The following is a 20,131-nucleotide window of genomic DNA, read 5'->3' as shown; positions in this document are numbered from 1 at the left end:
AAACCCGAGTTCTTATGTGCCTCCTGTATCAGTCCCTGAATTAAGTAGCTAATACGCATAATATAACAGTTATAATATCATAGTTAAACTTTGAACATAATTATTAAGGTTACAGAGTACAAAAGTTTACAAACCATACTGTATATTACAAACCTGGCCGAGAAGCCAATAAAACACAGTGGAAAGTAAAAGCTTAAGCCAAAATCAGCTTAGGGTACGAACGTGACTTCTAAGATTACTCTTCATCCCTACCTTCACCTCCGGCGAAGTCAATATCGACTTCCTCATCTGAATGATACAAGAGTGAGTACGGAAGGTACTCAGCAAGCTCTATACTACTTCAAGGTGTCGATAGATGCATAAAGGTGTAATTCAAGGGTGACGCTTTACAGTTTAGTTTTAAACATGAAGCAGTTTATGCATGTATTCAGTTGTATCATTTACGATTGGCTTTAAAATAGTTTGAGTAGGTCAAAACAAGGCAACAAGCTATATCAGGTGTTTTGGTCCTGGGAGGGGCTACACCTCACTCCGCAGTCCCTATCATCACATCCGGTGTACCTCTAGTACCTCACGTCTCTGGCGGATTGAGCTAGGAACCTCATCTCACAGACATCTAGTCCACTCACACACTCATCAAGACACATGCAGCCGGAGTCTATTTAAGTGTGACCATGCCTTAGCATGTCCATGACTGTAGATATGGATATTCGAATAGGTTTACACTCTGCAGAGGTTGTACACTGTACCCACACGATAAGCTTAGCCTCTATCCGTGCAAGCGGATGAGCGAATCATACCGAGACACTCCAATCACCTTTCTTACCGGGCTTTTCTACGAGATTTACCTCCAAGCGTCAGAATCCATGTACTGAAGATCAGCCCCCTTTTTAAGCCTAGGCCGATACTAGCAACCTCCAAACAGAGGGATAGATGGCCACTTGACTACTTGCTGCTCTTAGCCTCCTAGTATGATGTCCAACTCAGTCTGGTGAAGAAAAGTCAAGTCTTGCTCATTCAGGACGCATGATTGCACAGGGGTGGCTAAGCATAACGGCCCAATACTCGGTCCTTAAGCGGCCAGGGTATGTATCTTTTGGCCATGAACACCACATAGGTGACTCAAGCCCCTAGGAGCATTCTCCACCAGAGTACTACTCCACCTGCCCCAGCAAAAATAGTTTTCACCCATTTTTACACATTTCCCACCATATCCCACATGATATCAAGGATTTCACAACCATCACAGAATTCACAACCATCAAGAATTCATGGTATATGAGTTATCATTGATAACAGTAAATCTTATCTCCATGGAGAGGTGTTTTCAAGGCGACATCCTCGAGGAGAGGTATTCAATCCTACGCATGCTAGATATCAAGACGTCGTCTGTCATTAATATAGATAACAACATGTAATCCCAGGGTGATATGTGTTTTGGACGATAACATTTATGGCATGACATGTGGTTAATATGATTAACTACTAAAAGTAGTTTCTAAAACCTCAATACATAGCACATGTGATATAAGTCCAGTTTTAAGTTGATCAAGGAGATATGACTTTCCTTCTCCGAAGTTCTCTTCGAGTTCTTGATTGTAGTCAGGATCCTCCTCGCTCCTGACACTTCACGCACAATACTCGCAGAACTCAGGTTGCTCTGCAATTGTGACTACGATCAATAATGGCTATACTAGAGAAGAATTAAATAATAATGGAAATCCAAATGAATCCTAATAGATATCACAATGTGATAGATGAGTAGATCTTGATTTTAGTTGAATTTCAGCGAAAGAATCGCTGAAATCGGAGGCAGAACGGAGAAGTTATCGCTCCTTGAAGAATTAATCAGAAATTAAATTAGGAAATTATGAAATGATACTACTCATAGGTGGGACCCACAGGTGGGGCCCACTAAATAATAGCCTAGGCCCATATGAACAGTGACTCCATGGGACCCACATGAACAGTAGCTGATTGGGCCGAAATGTGCTTGGATTGGGCCGGATCCGGGCTTGAATGGGTCGGGCCAGGCTTGGGCTGCACAGTATTGGCCCACTAGGGTTGGGCTGGCCGGTTTTAACAGGCTGAGGAGCTGGGCCAGCCCACTGGGGAGCGACCTGCGAGTGGCTGGGCTAGCTGGCTCGGTTGGACTGCGTAGGCGCGCTGGCCTGAGCGGAGCTGCAAAGGGGGGATTGATGACAAGCGATTGCGGTAGAGCAACGCCGGTGGACTCACCGGTATTACTCACCCACCAGGGTTTCACGATGATGGATGGTAACCGGGCTTCTACGCGCGATGACGAGTTCGTCTGGGGCTTATCGTCGGTGGGCTGGGGCCACAGTGGCGCCAGACGGCGACCGAAGGAGGTCTATGCAGCGGCACAGAAATTGGGCAGCATTTCCCCTATCCTACGCGTGATTTCGTTGCAAGAAAAAGGAGCCTAAGGCTCCCTAGACTAGAGGCACGATGGTCGGACCACAATCAGAGGCACAAGCACACCGGTAGGAAGCTAAAACATGGCAGCAGAGCTAAAGCTCAGTGGTGCATGGCTACATGCGAGAAGGAAGCACGGGGGGAACGACATGCTAGCTAGGGGGTTGTGCGAGGGGGTGGGAAGCTCTCCGAGCTCGAAAATGGTGAGAAGCTGGATAGCGACCGATGATGCGATGGAGCGGTGGTGGCAGAGGCGGCTCGGCTACCAGCGCGGGCGGGCTCCCATCGGGCTTCTGGTGAACGAACGGTGGCACAGGGATGGTGACATCCTCCTCGAGCTCTTGGGTAGCACATGGCCAGCTGATTGACGACGGTGAGCTGCGGTGGCGTGCAATGGTGGCGACGGCAGTGAATGGGAAAAAGGGCAAGGAGAGGGGGCCGGGGCTATGATATTTATATAGGGGGAAGGGAGCAGCGAGGCGGTGCAGTCGCTCGCATCACGAGATCGTCGGTGAGCTAAGCGACGGTGAGGTAGCGAGGCGGCGCCCACCTTTATTTTTGTGGCATGGTCGGACTGCGTTGGTCACACGCTTGTGTGGGCGCGGAAGTCGCACGGTGTGGGTGCGCAAGAATGGGCAGCAAAGAGAGAGAGAGAGAGAGAGCGAGAGAGAAGAGAGAGCAAAGATCGCGGCGGGTGTCGTGGCGATTTTTCTAGGAGAGGTGGTTGTCGTGGTGGCGCAGGACAGTGCATTGCGGCGCCACGCTGGAGGGAGGAAGGAGAAGGCGCGGGCGAGTGGCGGATGGACGACACGTGGACACACGGACGACCGAGCGATGCGCGGAGCGCGGGCTAGCCGGTGCACGAGCGAGTGGGCCGAGCGCGTGGGAGCTGGGCCGCGTGAGGCTACGGCAGCCTGCGCGCGCGGGAGAAGGGGGAAAGGAGGCCGGGCTAGCTGGCTGGGCCGTGCGAGGGAGAAGATCCGGCCCGAGGAAGGAAAAAAAAGGAAAAGAATTTGGTTTTTAGAATTAAATTCAAATGAGAGATTTGAATTTGAATTTTACTTTGGATTTGGATCATTTCAAATAAATATATTAGAATTATTATTTGAACTTGAATCTTGAGCTTTCTAAGATGATTTGAATTAATTAATTTGAATTTGAATTGGATTTGAGCCGAATAGAATCTAGGAGTACATTTGAATTTGAGAGGCATTCAATTCAAATCTCCACACAAAAACCATAAAGATCTCAAACCAAAGCATATGAACCAATTTAAATCAGGGATTAATTCAAAAATTGTCTTGGTGCTATTTGGAATACTTAGCCCAAATAATATATTCGAATATATACATACAAGTATATATACCTCTAATATATATTTCTTGGTTTTATATTGGTTTAAATAATTAGAAATTTTTTAATTTGGAGTGAAATTTGTAATAAATTTACATGCTAAAACTTAGGATGTTATACTACTTGAGGTATAGGTGGCTCAAGAGCCATGACCGGGTGTCGTCCGGAACGTATAGCCTAGGTGGCTACTCACATGGACTAGAGATGACGTTTATGCCGTTGATACAATGAGATAAATATCTCATATGCTAAGTTTTCTCTCTTTACCATCTTCACGTTTCCACATTTATTTCTTGCAATCTATCCTGATATATTTACCTTCATAGAGTAGTTTGTTAGAATTGGCTATAGGTTATAAACCTTTTGAACGGTAGAGTAGACACACTATATATATCTAGATCATATTTAGATAGAAATTTATATAGATTTATTTTATAAAGTTTTTGAAGCCAATTAGTTTTAGATGACCTAATTTACCTCGCTCCCTCTTAGGACATTATTGATCCTTTCAATTGATATCAGATCCGGGGCTCACACCTTTCACAAGGATACACCAATTCAAGTGGCATTTGAGCCGTGTTCTTATTTTGATCGGTTAGGCTTCACTGCCTAGTGAGTTCTGACGTCTGGGGTTCGGATGGATATCGGTAATGCTCCATTTTGACGACACTCGTTTCTCTCGTTGAAAAATTCTAGTGACTTGTTATTTGTAAGCTAAATGTTTAGATGTTTGGAGAGTCACTGAGGAGGGGATGATTCAATGTGTCAGAAACAAGGAGAAGTAATTCAATGCTTTAGCAAAAAGTATCTTTTTATCATCTCTAAGCATTGATGCATTTAATCGACTTTATTCTCTCACCAATGGTCATGATATTTGGACTAACCTCATACATGAAGACACAAATGATACACGCAATAAGAAATATAATGTGTTAGTCTCTGAGCTCAATAGCATTAAACAACTTTCTCATGAAAGTGCTAATGACATGTACTCATATTTGAATATTATTGTCAATGAGATTAATGGGCTAGGTCTGACGCCAATTAGAGATGATCAGGTGGTGATAATAATACTTTAAGCTCTTCTTCCAAAGTACAAGTCGATAGTCTCCATCATTTACAATAACAACAATATTAGCAAAATGAATCCAAGCCAAATTCTCAGCAAGATCACCACTCATGAGATGACCATAAACATAAAGGTTGAATATTCATCTTCATTCGGTGCCAAGAACCTTAGTCTCATAAGCAAGTAAGCTCCTTGCTCACACATGAAAGAGATGATAAGAAGGCAAGAGCAAAAGTCAAGCTCAAATGAATATGATAGTGATGAAGATGAAGAGAGGGATGAAAAAGATGAGCAAAGCTCTTCAAGTTATGAAGAAATGGATCTCAAGATCGCTAAGCTCATATCAAGAGGATCAATGCTAAGATTGATCATCCAATCTTCATGAAAAACTTGGTCAACACAATTGATCATATTAAGAAGGAGAAGAAGATCAAGAACAAGAATGGGATAAGGGAAAGAGGCAAAATATTAACAAGCATAGAAAGATGGGTGAGTGAAGATGAAGATTCAAGCTCAAGTGATGAGAGCTTTACCATCTACTCCTCGAAGAGAAACTCTTCCTCAATGTCGTCATCACGCAATTCGTCATCACACAAGTATCTTATGGCCAAAGGTACGAAAAGTGATGTAAGTGATGATGAATCCGATGAGAATTCACCCTCTCAAGAAAAACTTCTTGAATTGATAAATGAGCAACAAAGGGTCTTAAAGAAACAAGCTAAAGAACTTAATAAATTCAATGCCCTTAATGATATTCATACTTCTTTTGTTTTTAATTATAAACAATTGTTGAGTAAATTTGAATTACTAAACAAGGAGCATGAAGAACTTAAGGCAAAACTTGAGAGCATTGAATCTCAATCTAAGGAATCTTTGAAGCAATCTATCTCTCTCTCTCTCTTTAATTTCAATCTTAAGGTAAATACTTTCACTTCTTGTGATGATTTGATTGATTTACCTAGATCACTCATTTGCAATGAGACATATGTTGACAATATTATTGTAGAATCATGTAATGATTTTACTGCATAAGAGAATAATGAGCTCAAGCAAGAAGTGGAGAAAAATCAAGGACTTAGCAAGATTAAAGGGCAAGAATCATGTCCAACCTCTTCAAGATAATTGTGACAACATAGTAAACAAGCTTATGGGTGGGTTTACCATGACATGTTTCAAGTATCATCAATAAAGCCACAAGTCCTTTCAATGCAAGCAAATAAAGAAGGAAAACAAAGAGAAGAAAAAGATGATGAACTTCTTAAACAAGATCTCCGACTTTTACACCAAGCCCAACTATAAGATCAAGACCAAAAGCAACCACTACAAGCTCAAAAAGAATGACAATGGCAGAGTGATTGCACACATCGTTTGGAGAAAGGATTAGAGGTGGAACCAACCTATTTGGGTGCCCAAGGAATTCATCATCAATATTAAGAGGCTCCAATCGGTTTAGGCTCTAAAGAAGACTTGAATTCCATGAGTTGGCACAGGGGATTTGGAGACTTGGCGCACAAGGTGTGGTGAAAGTTTAAGCAAGAAGCCAAGTTACAAGATTGGGCGCATTGATGAAAGTATTAATTATTATATACCTAAATCCCCATCCAAAGGTAAAAGAGTTAATGGTAGCTAGATTTTTATTTATGCATTTTGTTTCTGTATCTAGTATATTTTGCCTTGTCTAGGATTGTATGAGTATACCTAGTGTAGGTTTTTTATATGGTAGTTTGCTTGTATTTATCTCTAACTCATGAGCAACATACATGGTTCATGAGTTGTAGGTTCTTTATATGACACTTGTTTTTAAGTTTTTTCTTTATGTGCTATGAATCCAATCTATAGGATAAATTTTTTATTGTTATCAATGACAAGTGTAAGTCTCTCACAAGTATTCGACATTTATATGCACATATTTATGGGGAGCATACCCTATGAATTATGATTTTGAGACTAACATGTGTTGCAAGTGATATCTTTTGTAGTCTCATGGAGTAATCTATAAGTCCTCAGAGATATGCAATGCTTATTTATCAATTAGTACTATTTTCGATTCATTTGTTCATTTAAGCTACCTTCATTCATAATATGGCTTAAAACTTTCTATCTCTACATATTATCTATTGTGCATTTGTTTCACTCTCATCATATATATGCACACATATAGAGGGAGTTTAAATCATATTATGTGAGTTTCATGAATTGTGATATATATATTTTCATTTCAAATGGTATTCACATAGATCATTTAAATTGGATTTCTACAATTGGTATGAATACCTACGCGATTGGTATTACCCTACAGCTGGTATCATTTATTTCAAATGGATTTCTACAAGTGGTATCATCTTAATTGGATCATGGTTCATAAAGATCTCTCCCGTGTACTTTAACATTTTCCCTTGAGTTCAACATATATTTGTAGCTTTTTTGAGATTGTTGAAAAAAAGGGAGAATTTTGATGACCAAAGAAAGTTGAAGTTGCATGATGTAAAATTATTGAAGATTATTGAGAAATGAAGAAGCATGATGCAAGAAGTGCACATAGAAGGATTACAAGTGCTATCAAGGAAAGAAGCGCGCAGAGTAAATAGTTATTGCATGAGTCAATCAAGGGAGATAGTGGCGATGGACAAAGTGGGAGAATTATCTCTATAAAAGTCACAATAAAAGGGGAACAAAGTGAAGGTAAGAATAAGGTATTATAAAGATATGATCTTTTATTTACAACTGATCCATCTTTAGTTGGTATCTTTGTGCACTTTCAATTGGTATCTACACGTCGAATGGTCCGATGTTTGTAGGTGTACACGTTAGATGAATGTATCAGAGTATTTTTGAGGAGAAGGTCTCAACGGCTAGTTTGACGTGGTTGTACATGCCAAATGGTCTGGTGTCTTGAAGATCTACACGCCGGATAATGAATATTGTAGAAAAAGTAGTTCAGCTAGATGAAATATACACATAGGATAGTCTGGTGATGGAGTTCAAATTAACACAGAATATCCGATGTTCACAATGTATTTGAGTGGGATTTCAACGATTAGTTTTCTACTGTAATACACATCGGATGGTCCAGTGTTTGTACTATTGTTAACGTCGGATCATCCGGTGTTCATAGTCACTTATGATCATTGGAGCAATGGCTAGTGTGCAAGTATGAGGCTATAAATATCCCCCCTCCACTTGGCCATTTAAGTGTTCTGGAGTCCATGGAACCTCATAGACACTTGAGAAAACATCCAAGTCACCAAAGTGTTTAAAATGATCATCCAAGGTAATTAAGCACATGATTAAGGAGTGATTAGTGCTAATAGGCCTAAAAAGAGTTGTTGCTAGGTGTTGCTGCCTAGAGAGAGGATTAAGAAGTGATACTAGTTTGTAACAAGTGGTACGTCGACACCTTGAGTCCTGATGACTCACCGGCACAGTGAGCTTTGTGGCTCATGCTTGTTGACCCTCTAACTTGGTGTGGAGCAGTGACAAGATACTTGTACGGGGACGCGGAGACTCTTGCATTGGTGGCTCAAGCTCTGAATTGAATATTGCGGCATGTGATCGGAAAAGATGTTGTGGTAAGATCTTATCTTGGTGGCTTGATGGCTCAACCTAGTTGAGGCCTAGGTAGCTCAAGGGTCGTGATCGGGTGCCGTCTGAGAGCTAGTGGCTACTCCAATGTTAACTAGAGGTGGTGTTTATGTCATCGATACCGCGGGATAAAAATCTCTTATACCAAGTTTGCTCTCTCTACCATCTTTACATTTCCGTATTTTCTTCTTGTAATCTATCCTTGCATGTTTACTTTCATAGAGTAGTTTTCTAGGATTGGCTATAAGATGCAAACCTTTTGAACGGTAGAGTAGACACACTAGATGAACCTAGAACATATTTAGATAGAAATAGATTTAGGTTTATCTTTTGAAAATTTTGAAGCCAATTAGTTTTAGATATCCTAATTCATCCTCCCTCTTAGGATGTCACCGATTATTTCATTGGGCACAACCAAATTTTGGCCTAGAACCAAATAAAAGCCAAATTTCCTAGGTATGGTCAAATTTTGGTTTGGCTCTTCGAGGCAAGAACCAAACTGTCCCTTGGCAACGGTGGTAGGCGGAACGTGATGGACAAGCGTTGGGCAGCATTGAGGTGGGAGAGCGAACTGACAAGAGTTGAGGTGAAAAAGCGTGGAGAGAGAACACATCACGAGGAAGAAGAAATGTACGAGCTGTTGGATCTCCATCCTGCGCCTGAGATCATTGAATATTTCTTTGACGACGCTGCTAAATACCGGCCGTGCATGCTATACTAGTTTGGTACTAGTAACTATGCACGCGTGTCACACACTTGCAAAACAAAAATGTGCTCGTTGTACTATGAAATCCTTGTGGTTATTAGAATAAACAATAAGTTTCTCACACCATGTAATATTAAGCATCGGAAATCCACTTTAAGCAATGAAAAACCATGTCAAAGATACATTTGCATACTGCAACAATTAGAGTTCCAAATGCACATATCAATTCTAATATATCATGCTTTAGCAGTCATTACCCTCGATGGTTGCGACAATTGATAACATGTCAAAAAATTTATAGTGAAACACAATTGCTCTCAGTTTAAAGCTTGATAATCATATCATGATAATATTCTAGGAGCCTTAAAAAATAAAGAAAATAGATCTAAAAAGACGTTTTGAAATGGAAAATGAAAAAAATGCCATTTTGCAACTACAAACAATTAAAGAGGCAAGGAGAATGGAAAAAATATATATCACAAAATAACTCCTTTCCAGTGTATGAAAGTGGCTAAACTCCTTTCCTATTAGAGGTATGAATAATAGCTAACAAAAATAAAATTCAGGTTTCAGAACAGCCACGAATCAAATCTGCATCAAATCCAAACTTTTCCTTCAAGAGCTCAACCTGAAAGATTATTGTGGACCCTGGATGATGTAACTATACAGGCAAGTACTGGTACGAGTACTTTTTCAAAAAAAAGAAAAAGGTAGAAGTATGACTGTATGAGTGAGTACTTTCTGATTTCTTCCAGCACTTCCCACAGCATAGCATCCATGGAGCTTTGCGAGTTGACCAACATCTGGCCAACTGCTCTAGATGCAGCAGAAACAAAGACAAATTCCCCTTCCTTTGGTGAACAGATTTCATAGAATTCAACATAAGCTGTAAAACAAGGCATGCATGTGGGGGAACAACATTATAAAAGGTGTAAGCTTGTTGGATCAAAGAATAACTCATGAAGACAATTTCATAAACCTCATTTGAATCTTCCTGAGCTGCTCAGGCTTGCTGATCATACTGTACTCTTCCCAACCAGTCATCCCTGAAACAATGTCGCCTGCATTGAATCATAGATGAGTAGAGTCCACCACTCTCCCTACGCACAAACCTTCAATTACTTTGGCAGATCAAGGAATTGCCTAACCAAAAAACAAATCCACTTTAAACAGACAAGGGCACGCCTGATTTCTCAGGCAATTAACGACAGAGAACTCATTGATCCAGGCTTGAACGGGGGGATGTATGAGCCATGGAAGAGCCACATCCTGCTGCGCATGTAGGGGTCACAGGAGAGGTAGAGGTTCTTCACCCGCACGGCGGGGCCGGCACCCTCGGGGACGCGCAGCGCCACAGCGCCGACGTCAACGAGCTCCATGTCGCCCTCCCTAGGCGCGCAGTTAATGTAGCCGCGCACCGGTGATAAGGCTAAATAGTTTTACGAGTCGCAACTTGGTTAAGTTCTCGTGGAAATTTAGATTTGTTCAATAGCAATATCCAAGTATGTTATCCTTTTATTTAGGGAAAACTGGATTCTGTTCTAGGCCTGATAGTGATATAAGCTTGCAATTTATACCTAATGTTAGCAATTAAGTACGTGATTGCCATTGTGTTAAGTATTAACATTATTGTCTATTCAGCTTTGTTTATGAATCTGAATGAGTTCAACGGTTTAATTTTTTTGAAAATAAAAGCGTTAAATCAATGAGGGAATAAGTACTTAGATTCTCCCGAGAGAAGTGAAACGCGTATCTCAGGTCTTCCTCTACAAAGCTCACTTAGTCTGATTTCTCTTGGGGAGCCTATGCACAAGAACACAGCAAATCAAATCAACAGTGTCTGACCGAATTCGAGACCATCCAACATAACAACAGGCACGAACAACACAAGAAACAACTTGCAACATGCCTCAGGGATGAACAAGGTCACTGAAACAAAAGTTTGGATCCATGGAATAGCTTTGCACCCCAAATCAAAATTTCCCTAGATTCCATGATATACCACCCCAGACCAGACCCTCTTATCTACATCGCCAAAGACCAAAGAGAAAAGGATACATTGACAATGAACTGACCAGACCCTAGACAAACTAGCTAGACCTTACCCCAATGAAGCTATTACACAATTTCTCCAGCCCCTCCTCTACTAGTCTACTTTAATTCCCAACCCTTATTCCTTCACATCACAGGAGTATACCCCCCACAATGTATTTACCACCAAAGCCCCTCACTCTCCAGTATACCCCCTGATTATATTTACCTCCAAGCCCACCCCACCACCTCCGGTATACCACCACCATGCAAATAAGAAAAACAAAAGAGGTGCTAAAGTTTACACTGGCCTACAAAGCAGCCATACCAATGCGATTTCTTCACCATCATCCATGCACTTGCTCGAGATAATGGCAAACAGCCTTCTACCTTGGCTGGGGTTTTGCCAAGAAAGGCCTAGGTTGTTCAACCTGTGATGGGCCCTGAGGTGAAGGGTAGTGGTTTTGTGAGCGCTGCAGCATCTGAACCATGGATGGTGTCTGATAGGAGTAAACAAGTGTAGCACTGTCTGTGGAGTCTCCTCGTGTAGTAGCTCGCTGCCAAGAATGCGAGCTCAGTCCAGACAGCAGATATGCCCTCCCTGAAGCCTCGTAACGTTGCCGATTAGCCATCCTCTCCTGCATCTCCTTCAGCTCTGCATCAAGGGCCATGCACAGACGGTCCCCACTACGGCTTGAAAAGGATTCTGACAGTATCATCCGGCAATCTTCAAGAATAGCAACAGCATCAGAAAGAGCACCTCTCTCAGCAGCAGCCCTTGCAGCCTCAATAGCATCAGCGGCACGGACACGGTTTCTCTCACGATCAACCTCCATGCATACTGGATCAGATTTGGCTGATTTAGACCTCAAGATATTTACCTCATCACCTTGAATCTTGATGGCTTCAATTGTCAAAGGATCTCTGTAGGTACAAGCAACCTTCAATAATGAGGTCTGTTCATGACAACATGGTATGCTCACAGACAGTAAAAAGTCCCTCTCCTCATCGGCGTAGAGATGACCAACATCAATTGACCCATTTCGCCCATTTCCAGCCACCTTACTCAGGTAACTACCAGATTTGATGGAGCGAAGCTGAACACCAGAATGCACACACTCCACATTTAGTTGCATATCCTGAACAACAACACTAAGAAGCCCTCCTATACACTGAGCAAATGCATCCTGAATCACACATTCATCCTCGATAAAGGAGAATGTACCACCAGAGGCCTCAGCAATTGAATGTAAAGCATCTGAATCATGGTCTACACCAAAGCCAAACCCATGCACAGGCACTAAGCAAAATGTGTGATTGAGAATGGAAGATGGAACAAGTGACCTATAATCTGGCCAGGCTCCCCTAACATTAGAGGGAATATTGTATGTATCTTGGCCATCAGACAAGAGAATGATGCTGCATACTGGATTCTGATAGCTTCGGTCCTCGATAACCTTAGCAGCTTTCTTCAGTGCATCAGCAATGTTCGTGCCACCACCAGCACTAAGTGAGTTGACAGCCTGCAAGGCCTGCTGCCGGCCAGAGTGTGACATCCGTCGCAGATGGAACAATCTTCTGGCAGTAGAAGAAAAAGCAATGACTGAAAGGCGATCAGATGGCCCAAGGTGTTGAATAACAAAACCCATGGCTCGCTTCAAGAGTGCCAGTTTAGTGCCTGCCATACTTCCACTAACATCAAGCACGGTAACAAGATCAACAGGAGCACGAGATGTAGGATACCCAAATGAGGTTGCATTGACCGGTCTTCCTGTGACCTGCTCTGGATTAGCATATGGGGCCTTCAGATGGATCAGAACAGCAAAGTCATATTGAGATGATGACTGTGGAATAGCCGAAAACTCTGGATACGTCTTAATTTCCACAGCTCTACTGGATCCAACATCACAACTGTCAGCAGCCTCCATCTTCTGCAAAGGTTCATCATCATTGAAGTCTACTGGTTCCGAAGTATGCAAAACAGGAGCTTCTCTCTGGTGGTTTGGAACCTGGTGGAGAAGAGCCATGTAGGCATCTTGCTGTGGTAATCGAGCTGGGTTCACATTCAGCCCACCTCTTCCACGGGAAACTATAGAAGAAAATGAGCGATTGAAGGGTATCTCTTTCCACTTTGCCCGGCAAACTGGGCATACATGGTTTCCATGTTTCACATTGGAGGAGATGCAGTGAAAGTGAAACATATGAGAACATTCAGCAGTGAACAGAGCTTGTCCATGACCTGGCTTCATGGAATCAAAACATATAGCGCACATTCTCTGTTGACAAAACAACAAAAGGTGTGTTAACTTATCTTATTCCTTTCTTCAAACAAAACAGGAAGGAATGGAACACAAGTAACAGTATGATATCCTTAGTTTTATGTAGAAATAGTACCTCACAGCAAAATGTGTGTATAAAATAAATACTTATTATCACTGTATAAGAAATCCTAAAACAAAGGTGTTTGTTTAAGGAGTTTGACTAAACAACAATCAAAACCATCCACATCGGACAACAGCTAAACCCCAAAAAAAGGCAATTCTTTGGCTTGTTTCAACCAACATATGGTACAAATTTCCAACCCATAAATGTATAAGAAAACAAACAAACAGAAAATATTGGTAATCACTCACAATTCGCGGCACGCTTCAGAAAATTCAAGGCCTGACCAGACAGACAAACAGAAAAAAAAAGTCAAACTTGCATGCTTGCCAATAAAATTCAACCCAACCGTGTATCTCATGTTGGTTTGCCAAAATGTCAACTTTGAAAACATGGACAAACTAATGTTTGCAAAGGCAATAATGCAAAATTCACAATAAAACAAATAATTTAGTTTTTATTTTCCTAACATCTTAGTCTTTACTTTTGACCAGGTCAAGAAAGTTTAGAACAGCCAAGCACACGACACGCATAAATGTCAACCCTGTGAGAGAAATGCTCGTGAAGTTGCTGGTCAAATCAGGGCACTCCCATACACAACTCTAACCAAGTCCGGCATAATTCCATTAAACAAAAAAGTGTGAAACCATCAATAAAGGCATCCATGCATCGTCCCAGCCACACGAAGATTATATCAGGAAAATTTCAGATCTTGGACCATTCAAAGAAATCACGCGCCTACCATGACAACTATATCCAGTTACGTCCTTTAGGAAAACAGATGAATAAATATACTAATAATGCTGCCAATTCGGCATTCCTGTCAATGAACAGCAGCTTCGAGTTGGAAAATATGGTTGACATTAAAAAATAAGAAATTTGGTGGCGAGTGGTAGTGGGGAGAAGATGATACACGTGAACACAATGAGAAGTTGGCAAGCTGGTCGGCAAAGGAGACAACTTTCCCTTTCGGGGAAGAGCAAGTAGAGGCAGTGGAAAAGAAGCTTACGTTAAGCTGCGTATATCACACAAAGATGCACTTTGGGATTGACCCGTCCCAAAGTGCCTTAAATGATACCCTGACAAAACTAGCAAACTGACCGCATCCTCAGATCCCTAAGAATCTCTGAAACGTTGAGATCTGAGAGGAGAAAAGAAATTGGGGGTTCTGTGCATTGGACGAGAGAAGAAAATGATGACAAAAAGATGTAGTACATAAATACCATGAAACGGAAATATTAACAATAGAGGATCACATCATCTTGCAAAGGTGCATCTTTTTTAATGTTTTTCTTAGGTGATTTTAAGGGGGGAATAAGCTTCACTAAATCACCAGTATCTGCAGGGGGAAAAAGGATTTTTGATGAACACATGCTTCCCGCAGAACAGCATGAGATGATTTCAACAAAACAACATGAGACGATTTCAACAAAAACAACATGAGACGATTTCAACTCGAGACAAAGTAACAAATGACAAATCCCAACTAGTAGAGGAGCAGCTTAAGACAAAGAACGACATCAAAAAATTAGATGCATACAAAAATGTTGGCCGTAAGCAAGAACATCCAAACCAAAACGTCCATCGCTGCTGCCAAAGATTGCCGACTAGAAGAACCGCATCTGGAGCAAAATCGTTCGCAGGTGAAGCCACATTGCTCCAATCCGTACCTAAACCCGACCAAAAAAATCCAGACCGCGGCAAGCCGGCCTCCATCTCTGCGACATCTCACACCTAGCCTACCCAGCTCCGCCCTCCCCCGCATGCCAACGAACCAGGCGCAAATCTTAACTCGGAATGACGGGAGAACCTTGCTCGGAGAAGGGAGGGGAAGAAAGGTCTCACCTTGGAGGACTTGCCTCCGGACTTGGACCTCCGTAGCGCGCCGGACTCCGCCGCCGGCGTGTTCGGCGCCGACGCGTGCACCGCCGCCGCCGCCGCGGAGGAGTCCAGGGAGTGCGCATCCGACGCGCGGCGCTCGCTGGCGCCGTCCTCCCGGTCGCCGGCGATGGTGGGGAGGTGCACGCAGAGGCCGGCGCCCAGCGCCTTCTTGGCCTTCCTCCACACCCTCTCCATTTGCTCTCGGACGCTCTTGCGGCCGCAGATTCGCCTAATAAACTCCTTGCCTTCGCTTGTGGGAAGAATGAGAGCACTACCAGAGGAAGACACGAATGGGGAGGGGGAGGGAAAGGAGGCGGTTTTGAAGGGAAAGAGGAGCCGCCATTGGAGAGCGGTGGCGGCGGTGGGTCGGGCTGGGTAGCGGCGGTGTGCGGCTTTTGGTTTGACCTCTGCACTGAGAGACAGAGACAGGAGAGAGACAGAGAGGCAGGCAGAGCATCACCGATGAGAAGGGTGTGTTTGGGTGTTATTTTTAGAGCTACAATATATATTTTAAGTAAGAAGAGATTCGGTGTGGATATACTAATTCTGTTTAGTTATCTATGGATAGATATAATGGATTGTATAAGTAGATGTAATAATTATATGAAGATATTTAATTATCTATATGAATGGATGTAATGATCTAGCATTCGAGAGTAACAAGTGGGTCATTACAGCATTGCAGTAGATATAATGTATCAATCGGATCATACTCTATAGAGAAGCTCGATGCAGACGTATCCATAGACTAAACTCTAAAGACGTCCAAATAGACCGTGCCTACTAGGCCGGCCCGAGGCACGGTACTGTAGGCACGGTCCAGGCACGGCACGGTCCGATTACCGACGGGCCGGGCCGGCACGGCACGACGCCACGGGCCGTGCCTGGGCCGAGTGCGCGGCACGACGGGCCGGCACGGCCCGGCACGGTTCGGCCCGGCACTATTTTCTATTTTTTATTTATATTTTTAATTTTTTAGCTATTTTTAAATATTTTTTTATCTATTTTTAAATATTTTTTTATTTTTTTATCTATTTTCTATATATTTTTTATGTATTTTTTCATTTTTTTATATTTTTTTATCTATTTCGGCCCGTCGGGCCAACCGAGCCGTCGGGCCGAAATCGTGCCCGGGCCGGCCCGGCACGACACGGTCACCGACGGGCCGTGCCGTGGGCCGAGGGGAAGGCACGCGGGCCGGCACGGCACGGCCCGTTACTGTAGATGGGCCGTTTGGGCCGTGCCGTAGCTGGGCCGTGCCGAGTCAGGCCCGTGCCGGGCCGGCACGAACGGCCCATTTGGCCATATTTGCTAAACTCTAACCGTATAATTGTATCAACAAATGTAGGGAGGAACATTACATATAGGCAACCAAACGATCTTTTCCGTGAGAATATACGCACAAGCAGAGCCAGGATGCTCCTAATGTGAGCAACCAAATATGCACTAAGAGTCTGATTGGTTGCCCGTATGACCTACGAATACATGTAATTTTAGCGATAAGTGTATTGATTATTTGTATGTATTTAAACCTGGTATAGTAGATGTAAATATACGCTCATAGTCTGATCTAAGAGAAAAGTTCAAATCAAGCTTTTTTCTAGTCTGGCTCGGTGGATCTAGGTTTCTACATCTGCTCATGCAGGTGAGTCTACTTATTACTGTCACAAAATCACATTTGCACGAGTAATTAATTACGATCTCAACTCTTGCATCTGCTTATACAGCCTCAAATTCGATCAACAGAAACACAGCTCAACATATCAAGACATATATAACCAACTAAATACTATTCTTTTTAAATAACTCTTATCAATCTATTTTCTCTCAGCCTGCATATACAATCTATACAGATAATAACCCATACGGATAACTAATTACACCTTAAGTAGAGCAGAGGAGGGGTGGGGTTTTGAGTTTTGACTACGGGCCCAGAAAAAAAATGAAAAAAAATGAAAATGCCAAAATGGGATGGGTTTCGCTCGCTGCCCGAGCTGGTTTGGTTTTATGCCGGAAGGTGTTGGCTTGGCCACCAGTTGGTGGATGCCTACTTGCTCTGGTCGTAACTCATCAATGTCATGGAACTTGTAGCTGGCAAATTGGCAATTGGTCTATTCCATTCAAAGTTCATCACCCACCCAACGATTGGTCCAAGAGCAACTCTCCGAATGAGTGGATGGCAGATCGGTAGTAGCGCACGCATTTGGTTTTCATGCTTCATTTGTGCCGCAACATGATTCTCACCATAGGCGTCTTGTCTTAATCATGTGTCATGCAATGTCCACTTCGGTTCAAATCCGGCCCTTTTATCTCCTCTAAATCAGTAAGTGGTGTTGTTAGTAGTGGCATTTCTCTTTCCTACCGCCGGATCAACAGTTCTCAGATCAACAGTGCTCCGACGATTTTGACTATGCCTTCTCTTCTCTCACGCGATTCTCGTGGCAATGAAAGGAGACGATAAGTCACATCACTAAATGCTTGCGCGCCCCCTAATTTGTTTGAGCATTTTGCAGTGCCATTTCTCGAATCCATAATCGACTATCTATCATTTCGACTTCCGCTTCTCTACCACAATACTCGCTACAGTGAATGCAAAGCGATAATTCACCCCCAAACTTGGCTAACTAGCCTGTATCTATTGGGCTGACTTGAGCTTAGTCGGATCGAACTAGCATGGTACGTGGCGACAAATCGTGCCTGGGCTAAGTATACGGCACGTTATGCCGGCACGGCATGGCCCATCTATGTCGCCTCGTCGGCCATCTTGCCTTATCGACGGTCCCCCTGCATCGCCCCACCGTTGCCTCACCTTGCCCCACGTCACGCCGCCCCACCTTGTCTCATGCCGCCTCTCCCGCCCTGTCGCCTCGCCCGGTGTGCCACAGGCCGGCACGACACAACCTGACCTTAAGTGGATCGTGCCTAGGCCGAAGGCTCGACACAGCCCGCTTGGCTAACAAAGTTAACCAGGCCATGCCTAAATGAGCCTGAACCGTGTCATGTCGGGGGGGCCATTTGGCCAGATTTGATTCACATCATAGACATAACTCATACTACTAGACACCTGGCAGGCTCCAAAATACTTCATGGCATTATTGGTACTGCTATTTCTCTTCTCTATTACTTCCTGTGTTCAGCATTCAGAAATACTCCCTTCGATTGCAAATGTAGGTTGTTTTAGACTTATGCACAAGAATTAAGAAAGTAGATCAAATGATCTTGTTGTCTCTTATTTATTCTGCATTGAAAAAGATAACTCATTTATTTGTGAGAGTGATATCATTTATTAAACAAGGGCAAAAAGGGAACAAAAGAGAAAAAAGTGCATAGGAACTTGAGAATGACTTATATTTAGAGAATAGTTGAGGAGGCTAAAATGACCTACATTTGCAATCAGAGAGAGTAGTAAACATATTTTTTAAGAAAAAAGTCAAACTTTATATACTTTGACTAATATTTAATTAAATTATAAGACCATCTAGTGTATAAAAATTATATAAATCACAATTCAAAATGATTTCACATTATATAGGTTTTGTAGCTATAAATGATATATTTTGTAATAAAAACCTTAGTTAAAATCTAAATTTAAAGACCGAGTCCAAACAAAATACACCTACTGTTTATGAATCAGGGGTATTTTACTACTCCCTCCAGTTATAAATACATGTCATTTTAAAAAACGTTCAGTCAAACTTTTAAAACTTTGACTAACAATAGTTTTCACCACATTTAGTTTGAAAACCTTGAAACCATATATGTAGATTTGTCTAGAAAAATAATTTCATAATATCACAAATTCAATGGATTTTGTAAACATATTCTGGGCATATCCGTACACCCTAGGGTTTTCCGTAATTATCAGAGTATATTTTTATCTTCAGGAAGGGGATCACTGGATGAAATGAAACTATCCGTAGGTGAAAGTGCATCTAGTCTCTAAATGTGGCTTTGGTAAATAATGATAATACATATGGACTAAACATGTTAGTGATGCATAGAGAAAAGATATGTATCAACATGAATGAACTCTATGTGATGCCCCAGTAAATGGTGACAATACATCGTTATCATTGAGCTCTTAGTGATGCTCATGAGAAGAAGGAGAAGCTCAAAAAAATCGACGATATGAGTAAAGACTAAGTCACTTATGGAGACTAAATGACTAAAGATATGAGATTGTCAATTACGTTTTATGAACTAACTCATATGTTTTGTATTTGAGAGTGAGTTGGGGTTAAGTTTCATTAAAAGGCATGAGTTGAATTGAAATATTCAATATGTCAAGTTGGAAAAGCAAGATCAAGACAAGTTTAGTGGACAACTTATATGCTTGAATGCTTGCGGTTCATGTCTTGGTGGTGAACAAAGTGAAGAGCGTGAAGATGCCGGATACAAAGTGGCTTTCCATGATAAGACGGTGAAGGGCAAGCAATACTCGGGTGTGATTGACCATTCGGTGGTGAAGGAAAATCAAATGGCTTGGCACCGAAGGTGAAGGGTGAGTGAAAACTTTACGCCAATAGATCATGCGATGTCATGGGAAACTATGAGTAATTCACATCAATCATATGAAGATAAGAAAGAAAGCTGTAAATGATCGATGAATTTCTAAGAGGGAGTGAATTTGGACATTTAAAAGGCTAAACCAAATTGGCTCCAAAAACTTCACAAGATAAACATACATCAAT

The 20,131-nt window shown here is 42.2% G+C and overlaps 1 protein-coding gene and 1 pseudogene across 1 annotated transcript; both read right to left on the bottom strand.

Moving 5' to 3' along the window:
• Positions 1–9,708: 9,708 nt before the first annotated feature.
• On the bottom strand, positions 9,709–10,755 carry LOC133922971 (2-alkenal reductase (NADP(+)-dependent)-like; annotated as a pseudogene).
• Positions 10,756–11,020: 265 nt separating this feature from the next.
• Positions 11,021–15,899, bottom strand: LOC133921754 (E3 ubiquitin-protein ligase WAV3-like). The gene is made up of 2 exons (XM_062366759.1): positions 15,405–15,899; positions 11,021–13,453 (listed from the first exon to the last, which is right to left on the bottom strand). Exons 1-2 carry the CDS (start codon positions 15,633–15,635, stop codon positions 11,564–11,566), a joined length of 2,121 nt encoding a protein of 706 aa, XP_062222743.1. The 5' UTR covers positions 15,636–15,899; the 3' UTR covers positions 11,021–11,563.
• Between the last annotated feature and the right edge of the window lie 4,232 nt (positions 15,900–20,131).

The sequence above is a fragment of the Phragmites australis genome, chromosome 6, assembly GCF_958298935.1.
Source record: "Phragmites australis chromosome 6, lpPhrAust1.1, whole genome shotgun sequence".
NCBI classification, from domain to species: domain Eukaryota; kingdom Viridiplantae; phylum Streptophyta; class Magnoliopsida; order Poales; family Poaceae; genus Phragmites; species Phragmites australis.
The sequence above is the reverse complement of the archived record's forward strand: the minus strand, read 5'-3'. Positions and strand labels throughout refer to the sequence as shown.